The sequence below is a fragment of the Hevea brasiliensis genome, chromosome 18 (genome assembly GCF_030052815.1).
Source record: "Hevea brasiliensis isolate MT/VB/25A 57/8 chromosome 18, ASM3005281v1, whole genome shotgun sequence".
Taxonomy (NCBI): Eukaryota; Viridiplantae; Streptophyta; class Magnoliopsida; order Malpighiales; family Euphorbiaceae; genus Hevea; species Hevea brasiliensis.
Genome location: NC_079510.1, coordinates 51094613 through 51104286, shown reverse-complemented (window position 1 = coordinate 51104286; position 9674 = coordinate 51094613). Strand labels below are relative to the sequence as shown.

Here is a 9674-nt window from a genome sequence, read left to right as displayed (position 1 = left end):
CATAGCGACCACAAAAATAGAAGGCTTTCTAATGTGCAGCATTCCAATTACATTTTCGATTTTCATATTTTGAAAACAAGTTCAAAAATAAATAGAGGAATTGCATCCTAACGCTATTTTTCAAGCTTTCCAAGATGGAAGATGAAGCCAAGCTCCCATGGATGATCTGTTTCTCACATGGTAATCTGTTCCACAAGAGTGGGTAAATGGGAAACTAGTGAACAATCTGAGAATGCCAAAAATAATTTCACAATAGCTCACTGCCACCAAAGTGTGCAATGTTAATGCAACAGCACCCATAATATGCTCGTCCTCAAAATTTCTTATATGTTTACAGGTATATAATTGGTAAATGGCAACAACAATCTTTGCTCTGCCTTCGGATATAAATCAACTAAAGAAATCACCTATTTTTTATTTCAATATGGGTGAACTCTAATATATCGTTCAACTTCTACCGAAAACAGTCATGTTGTCAGGATTTGAAGAACATGAGAAAGCATAGCAGCAAAATCTGCTATCTTCTGCGCTTAGATTCTTTGCGCACTTCTGCGAGGTACCTCTCTAAGTTGGACTTATCCCACAATCGTCTCTGAACAAGATCATCCTTCATTGATTCATCTAATAAACATAGAAATACAGCCATTTGGTGAAAGAACAAACTACAAGTTAATTAAGCTTGTTTACTTCCCTAACAAAGTTAATGTGTTGTCCTTTATATTATCATGGAAGGGGAAAAGAAGGGGGTGGAGCCGAGGATAAGACTTTTGAAGTATGATTACCAACACTTCTCCATGCATCAAGAGGCACGCTCAGGGACCTTTGCGTTAGGTAGGATGCATCCTCCCAAGAATATGGAGCCTTTTTCACTTTGTATCTCCAGAACCAGCAGCCATGCCACAATAGTAGCTGGGTTGACAGAAAATCAATCAGTGACCTCATTATACAAAACTTGAGTATCAGATTAGAAGTGAGCACTGTTTTTGGATACAACAAAATAAAGAAATCAATTTAAGCTGTTTTTTCTCCTTTATTCTTTAGAAGATGATTGAGGCCATAAATATATGATAATAAGAGAGGTACTCTAACCTTGCCTATAGTGTAAGGTAAGAGGACAAATCGAACACCAATAAGTTCCCAGATGACAGGTTTTTGAGCTCCCTTTATGTCCAGTTCAAGTTCTTTGCTGAGATCTTCCTCCACTTTCCTGCCATAGAAATATTGCCTGTTACCATTAAGCATAACCTTAGAACAACAGATGTGACAGCCCAACAGTAAGAATTAACAACCCCCCTTCCCAAAATTCCAGTCAAAACTAGTAAAAATGCACCCAGCAGGAAGGGGATGACAAGATAAACAACTGAATAAATCAGACCTATCAATGACACAGCATATTCACATCCATGAGGTAAATTTGTCTTATCATGGAAGATCAAAATAAGTTCACAGTTCATACTTGTCCATCTGCTTGCTACCCTTCTTCTTGGTTGTAGTTCCTCCACTGCGTTCAAGTTCCAGTGCTCGTAACCTATTTTTGTAAGCAGGTGTCTTCTTGACCATGGCTACAGCCTGCAATGATGTGAAGGACTATGAAAAAGTAACTCAGAGAACTTATAAAACTGATTAATGCAGGGAATGCAAAAGATAAAATGATCTCTGCATGTAAAGTTACACTACATATTATATAATCCTTGATGCCATAACTTCCTTATCCTGTGACATTTCCTACCACCAGTATCACACTCTTAGAATGCAAAAAAGATAATACTTACTGTAGAACTCAAATGCACAGGCGATGTTGTTAGCCAAGAAAAATGACATCATAATATTAAAGATTACAGTTGCAACAGAGCTAGGATACTGACATCCAGCATAGGCATCAATATTTATCACACCAAATTTCAAATGTACCCATGTATGAATTTTATTTAACTTGAGACTATACCTGATTATACCTTGTCCACTGATTCAGATATTGAAATCCTGAGAGAATCAGAAGAAGACCAACCAGGACATATTGAGGATCCTACAAAGTATATATATCAATGTTAAATTCCAACATAGCTTCATCTATCAACTAAAATACGTAGTTCCAAGCCAGTACTAAAACCATCAAAATAATGGATAAGTACTCACCGTTTTATGACCATAATATGCGTGATAGTAACGAGCTGTATTGTAAAATACCTAAAAGGAAAAGAACATTGAAATAGTTTTAGCATTACTTAATAATCTGAAGTCCAAGAATTCTCCATTGCTAGTTACTGGGGATGCTGACAGCCAATGACAAAAGAATGTACAAGAAATTTTCTAATTAGTAATTTGCTTCAAGGCTCCACCTCAATGAATGAGTGTACACACACACAAAGAGATAAACAATCCTGAGTATGAGATGGCATACATCGCCTTCAGATGTCATCTCCCTCTTAAGTCATAACAGAAATTTCTTCCAAAATGCTTCTCGCTCATCACATACTCAGTATTCTAGTAGGGAATCAAAGAGAAGGTCATATATATACTGCAAATTTCAAATGCAGCATGTTAAAGATTTAGATCAACATCTGTAGCCATCATTGTTTTATAACAAATATGCAGCACATTGAAAAGAAAATGATTTTTCACAACATACAATGTAATATTGTAACTAAAAATCTTTTATGATAACCAAAAACTCGCAGAAAAAACAATCAGTCCTTGGACTTAGCAGAACTTCCTTAACTCCAAAGTAATAGATAGATTAAGTGGTCTTAAGATAGTATTCAAAAATATGAAAATAGACGTTACAAAGCTATAAGTTCCACTAAAATTCTGTTATGAATAAACAGGGGGAAAAAATAACAACGAAAGTGAGAATGGAAACGAGATGCACCTCCTCTGGATGTGCAATTGCATAATCATACTGCTCCCGAGTAGCTTCATCTTTCAGAATCTGCAATCCAAACATGACTCTATATCTCATCTTACATAAACACAAATTTTAAACAAGGAACCAAAATTTTTTGCAATCCAAATCATTATGAATTGTTTGTTTCAAAAGTAAGAAGTTCATATAAGCCAAATGATATTCATTGAATATATAAAATTCACTCATTTCTATTGAAATTACATTCAATATACAATTAGAGCCAATGTCGCTTCCATTGAAGTTAAATCGCAATGCATTGATTTGAATAATTGAATGAAGGATTAGTACTACCTCATAAGCATTTGCGATTTTCACAAACAGTTTTCTGGACTCCGGATCCGGGTTTTTGTCTGGGTGACTTGCCACAGAACACATATTAAAAACTCGAATTAAGCTAAAAAAATCAACGCACAAAGAAACAAATAATAATAATAATAATAATAATAATAATAATAACAATAATAATAATAGAACTTACTATTTCAATGAGAGTTTGTAGTATGCTTTTTTTATCTCTGAAGCATTGGCGTTTTGAGAAACCCTAGAATTGGAGGTAAATGTTACTAAATCAGTCACAATTAAAAAGTTTCAGAGAGAGAGAGAGAGAGGAGCCGACCCGAGGAGATCATAGCAATCGTCTTCATCGCAGTATATGGCAGCTGATGGAAGGATGAAGAATGACATAACAAAAACTGATAGGACTGCTCGCCACCGTATCGCCATCGGTGGCGCCATTGGCTTTCCGGTTTGTCTGATAATCGCGTTTTTGTAAAGAAAAGAAACAGAAAAGAGAACCCACGTGTTGAATGAAATTACCCGAATTTCATTTATTTGACACATGAATGTCAACAGATCCAGAGAGCTTGATATCTGCACCGTCCAATAAGGTTGCGCATTTTAATCCATCAGAGCTAATTTTATAATAATATTAGTTGACAAAGGATATTTACGGCATTTGATATCTTTTGATTTTGTTTTTTTAAACATGACCACTTTATTTAATGAAAAGAAAATCAATAGATAAGAGTTAATTAATTCGATTTTAAAAATAAATAGATTAACTAGTTGATATTGTGAAAATTTACTAAAATTAAATAATTATTTAGCATTAGATATTTTTCAGAAATTAATGCTTAATGAATTTAATAATTTTTAAATAACTATAAATTTAATAAATAAATATATAAATTCTACTGATTTTTTATACACAAGTCCTATGACAGATAGATATAACTCTATCTAGCTACCGTATAAGAAGAGAAGAAGCGTATATCACCGTATCGAAATCATATCATCAACATTGTTGTTGATTTTTTTTTTTTTTAACTCTCTGTTAGAAGACTCCTTACCTTAATTTAGAATGGTTTTTTTTTATATTAAAGCTTTTAACCCACATCAAAAAAATTTATTTCAGTAATTATAGACTATTAATAATTACACGTGGAATCAAAGAGGCCTCTAACTTCAGCCTTAATGAAATAGACACGCAGCTAATGATTATGACTTTTATTTTTTATGGATCGGCCTCTGTTTCTCTTTCTGACATTGTGTATCTCAAAAATTTCTCCGCTTTAATCTCGAATATGTACTTTTTTGGGTTTAATTTTATTCTTACTTTGTCTAACACATCAAATGCCTCTATTATATCTTTGGCATAGTCTTTCACCTATTTACTTTTGATGATCATGTAATCTACATATACCTCCATCACTTTGCTAATTAAGTTTTTTAACATCATGTTAATTAGACGCTGGTAAGTTGCACCTGCATTTTTTAACCCGAATGGCATTACTCTATAACAATGCACTCCATCATTAGTAACAAATGTTATTTTTTCTACATACTCAGGCTCCATTAATATCTGGTGGTATCTAAAAATTACATCAACTAGTGAACATACAACATGTCTTGTTGTGGCATCTACCAAACGATTAATGGTGGGAAAAGGGTAGTGTTTTTTTGGACATGCCTTGTTGGGTTTTTTTGACAAGGACAACATTGGCAACCCTAGTTGGATATTAAACTTTAAAGATCAAACCTGCGTTTTTTAGTTTTTTTACTTTTTCTGCTATTGCCCTTTGTCTGTATGGGGCAAAATTCCTCTTCTTCTGTTGGACTGGTTTGACAATAGAATCAACATTCGGTTTGTGAGTCATGATTGATGGATTAACACCATATACATGATACGGTGATTTCCGCAAGTGCACGGGTCACAATAGTATAGTTTTAAAAAAATGATATCGATCCCACAGGGAATTGTGCTTATATTGGAAATAAAAGTATAAGCTAATTAGAATGACAAAAATTAAAGATGTAAAATGAAATTTCAAATTAAGACAAAAATTAAAGATGTAAAATGAAATTTGGAATTAAAATTGGTATTTGAGGAATTAAAACTAAATCAAACAATTAACTAAAATTAATTAAACTAGATTACCAAAAATTAATGTGGAATTTCTATTTATGAAATTTGAGAGGAATTAAATCTAAATTCAATAAAAATTAAAGTGATTCTAGAGATTGGATTTAAATTGTATTTAAATTTAAATTGGATTTAAATTGAAATTGCTATTTAAATGATTTGGAGGATTTAAATCTAAATTCAATGAAAATTAAATTGATTCTAGATATTGGATTTTCAATATTGTTTGCATGTGGTTTATCCCTAATTTAGCCAAACACATGAGAATTGCAATTTTGAGGGAAATCAATTCTTAAATTTTTGAAACATTTTTCAAGCATTTCAAAGTTGGTTTTCATTAAATCAAACCCTGTTTTCACGGTATTTCAAACCTAACAAAAACACATTTAAAGCTCTAATTGATTTTTGGAAAGTTCCCCTTAATCTTCTTAGCTTATCTCTAACACCAAGAAAATAAAGTTTATTGCAAGATTATCTATCCATAATATTCACTTTTCAGTCCATCTATTAAGGATTAAAGCTTAACTTAATGAGGGCCCATTCATCAAGCAAGGCAACAAGCTCACAAGCAATAAATCAAAATGTAACAAATCTCATTTAAATGGCTAAATCAGTTCAAAACCACAATACAAATCAATATTTACAAACCCATCTCTAGAATCTCAATCAACTACTCACAAATCATTGTTTAAAGACAAACCCAAATGTATAAATGAAGAAATAATGGAAATGTAAGCTCAAGGGTAGAAAAACTCAGAAATATGCAGCAGAATCTGCTGCAGAAAAGTGCAGAAACGTGATCTGCAGCTGCTGGAAAAAAAATGCAGAAAGTGCTCCCTCCTTCTCTTTCTAATCTTGCCAAAAATGCCTCTCTTGCTCTTTATGGAAAGAAAATGATAAAATGAGGCTTTATATAGGCTAAGGGTCTGCCCTAGAATGGGTAAAAGGGGGAAGGTTCCAGAGAAAGTGAGGTAAAAAGCTGGAGTAACGGAAATGCCACGTCAATTATTTCCAGTAAAAATGACATAAGCTGAGTCAGTTGTGTCGTGGGTTGTGTTGCGGGTTGTGTCGCTCTCGGCCTGAATATCTGACGATCGACACAACCTGCGACATAAGCTAACTCGGTTGTGCTGCAGATTGTGTCGCTCTCGGCCATTTTTTACTCAACTTCAAAATTTTTGCAATTCGACTTTAATCTCCTCCAAATGGCTACTCTGATCAAAATACATCAAATTTCTCCAAATTTAACCTACAAAACAAATAAATTCCAAAAATTAAACTAAGAAGTGTGAAAATTGTAAAGTTGACTAAATATATACTAATATCTATAATAATAATAATGAACAAGGGTAAATTATGTGTAAAAATTACTCCTAAATGATGATATTAAATGCATGCATCAAATTCCCCCATACTCAAACTCTTGCTTGTCCTCAAGCAAAAATTTCATTAAAACTCATTTGGAAGGGAATAGAATCAGTCTTTGAAAACACAAAAATCACTAATCCAAACCACCAACTTACCTCTAGCCACCAACATTCCAAATTCCCACCAGCAAAAGCACAAAGAATGAAGCAAGCACTCTCAACAATTACAGAATAGCTAAGAATTAACCAATCAACCCAAGCAACAAATACCAACCAGCTACAAGAGTCAATTGTGCCAAAACAAACCTAAATGAAATAGATAGCCAATGTGTCTCAAATAGATGGTGAGTAATGTATGGAAGATTATATTGCCAAACCCATATGCAAGCATAAAAGATCTAACTCTACTAATGTAACAAGCATTTTTCAAAGAATCATTAGGTCTTTTTAAGGGTTGTAATGGGGTCTAATAGGGTAAAATTGTGGTTAACAAAGAAAGGGAATAAGGAAAACAAAATATGAGAATAATATTAATCATGAAACTCAAAGTGCATCCATTTTTTTTTTTTATAAAGAGGAAAGAAATTCACAATGAATCTCAAGTGCTATCACAATGATTATACAAAAGGGACTACTTTTTATGCTTATTTTATTTTATTTTATTTTGATTTTGTATGTGTCCCTATTTCATGTCACACCCAAAATTACCTTTGGGATATTTTGGTGACCTTTTCAACTTTTGACAATTACTTTAGCACTTTTCAAGATGTTTCAATCCTCCGAGATTTTTTTTTTTATTTTTTTTTATTTTTATTTTTATTTTTATATCATTATTTATTTTATTTTTTTATGCACTTAATTGCTAAAATATTATTCTCATAATAGGTGGTAGTGTTTAGGTTTAATGGCTAGGTAAATGATTTGGGTTCCAAAGAAATTAGGGAATTAAGGTTCAAGGGGGTTTGCAAGGGTTAAAATGAGATTAAGGTAGGTTAAGGCTAAATGCGAGGTTTAAAATATGAAGGAATGCCTAAATCATATTTTTATCGAATGCAAGTTAAAAATTTCGCTTTGAAAGATCTAAGATGCTTGTTCTAGGAATGGTGAGACGACAATGACCATTTTATTCCTTAAAGGCTTATCCAGACACTCAAAACTCAAAATAACTAATCAGAATCTGCATACCTAGATGAATGTATTAATTTTCAGCTATTAAGTAAGAGAAAGAATAATGCTTAAGACTTTGTACCCAGCTGGAACTTTCATTCCACTAACCATCTAAAGGCAAGTTGGATTGCTTGAATAAGTGGCTTATGGAATTCACAGACTGGTTTAAAAATCCAAAAATTTTAAATGAATGAATGAAATGCATGAGTGTATAAATGTATAGTGAATCTATATGCAACTAAGTATGCATAACTAAGTATATGAAGCTATATGCAGTGTATATACGTGAATATGTACAAGTATGAAGTAATGAATGAGTATGTCACTATATGCAAATGAAAAAGGAAAAAATAATTTTTGCAAAAAATTTACCCTCTCTCCCATACTCAGAATGAACATTGTCCTCAATGTTAAAAGAGTGCAAAGAATGGGATAATTTGGTTATATGTGCATAGAGAATTATTACCCTGTTGCATAAGCGATAGCATAACTTGTGTTGAAAGTGACACAAGCTGAGATGAGAATTGTTACCTCATTGAAGTGCAGCCAATTTAATTAAATAAAATTTGGACAGCTGCTGCACTCATTGCAAAAGAAACAGTGCAATGGAATCCATTAAATCAATTAAACTCAAAAAGTTGAAATAGGAAGTTAAGCTCAAAAATGTAACCATCAAGTGTAAATTCGAAGTAGCACATAAAAGCAAGTGAGCAATGTATTAAAGATATAAAAGAAAAATGTATGTTATGAGGAACTAAAAAAAACGGAATCAGTAAATGGTTCAAGTAAAATAAAAACAACACAAGCAAAATATTAACTAAACAAGTTCAAAATACTAATTAATTAAGCAACGAAATTAAAGACATGAAATGGAGAATAAAAGCTGGTCAGTCGGGTACGAGAAGTCCTTTGCCCTTGCCATCTTGTGGAGGTGGTGGTGCTTGTGGTGGCTGCTGTGGAGAGATAATGTTCAAAATCAGTGCTTGGTTTGTTTCGATCTTCTCCAGCTTAGCTCGCATGACTTTCAATTCGTCTTGCATTTCAGCACTTCAATCCAAATATATGTCAGCTAAATCTCGTAGTGTCTGAAAATTGACATCCGTCATTTGCCGAAAAGAATAGATCTCATCACTGAGATTCTCCATGAATGTCAAAAGAGTTGCTATGGATGGTCCAGAAGCTGTTGATGAAGCAGGTTGAGCGACTGGTGGAGCTCGGCTTGAAGGTTGTGTAGAAGGCTGCACAAATGGTCGCTTAGATGCTGAGGAGGAACTAATAGCAGTGGGAGAACCAGGTGGTTTGTCTGTTAGTGCAGGAATCTCATACTGCTTGGTAGCTTCATTTTTGATACAAAATTTTTGGTTGGCTAGATGAGGTCCATCCAAAAATAACAAACCAGTTGGAAGAGCAGGACACTTGTGCATTTGAGGATTAAAGCCAAAATAATGTGCAATGGGTGTGACCAAACCTCCAAAGACAATGCTACCAGTACCTCTAGTGGTCTGGCGGATCACATGGCGGCAGAAATAATAACCAGGGGAAGCTTTTTTGCCAGTTTTTGCACACCACAAAAAGAAGAGATCATATTGTGACATTGTGCCGACACTAGATCCTCTGCCTAAAATTGTATTTGCAATTAGTCGCTGAAGCAATCTCAAGGCATGATTCTCAATCTTGGAGGCCTTACTGTGTCCTGGTTTGAAGGTACCTGCTGAAGGTGCAATTCGCTTTCAAAATTCACACGCATTATAGTCCCATTGGTTAGTAGGTATTTTGAACAGACCATCAGGTGGAAAGCCAAATATATGGTGAA

General features: G+C 33.6%; 1 protein-coding gene across 1 annotated transcript; it reads right to left on the bottom strand.

The window, feature by feature from the left end:
• Window positions 1-233: 233 nt before the first annotated feature.
• On the bottom strand, window positions 234-8901 carry LOC110636636 (chaperone protein dnaJ 50). Its single transcript, XM_058140619.1, has 11 exons — window positions 8761-8901; window positions 3599-3656; window positions 3384-3486; window positions 3197-3263; window positions 2870-2929; window positions 2137-2187; window positions 1946-2026; window positions 1457-1569; window positions 1090-1207; window positions 783-909; window positions 234-621 (listed from the first exon to the last, which is right to left on the bottom strand). Exons 1-11 carry the CDS (start codon window positions 8899-8901, stop codon window positions 518-520), a joined length of 1023 nt encoding a protein of 340 aa, XP_057996602.1. The 3' UTR covers window positions 234-517.
• Between the last annotated feature and the right edge of the window lie 773 nt (window positions 8902-9674).

Bases quoted from the DNA above. Each gene is read 5' to 3' on its own strand.
- LOC110636636 (XM_058140619.1), bottom strand. From the start codon at position 8,901: ATGCAAGACGAATTGAAAGTCATGCGAGCTAAGCTGGAGAAGATCGAA. The intron at 3,487-3,598 runs GTTTTTGTTATG...TCTGAAACTTTT, and splicing joins GGTGGCGAGCAGTCCTATCA to TAATTGTGACTGATTTAGTA. The intron at 1,570-1,945 runs GTATAGTCTCAA...ACATCATTGCAG, and splicing joins AGTGGACAAGGTATAATCAG to GCTGTAGCCATGGTCAAGAA.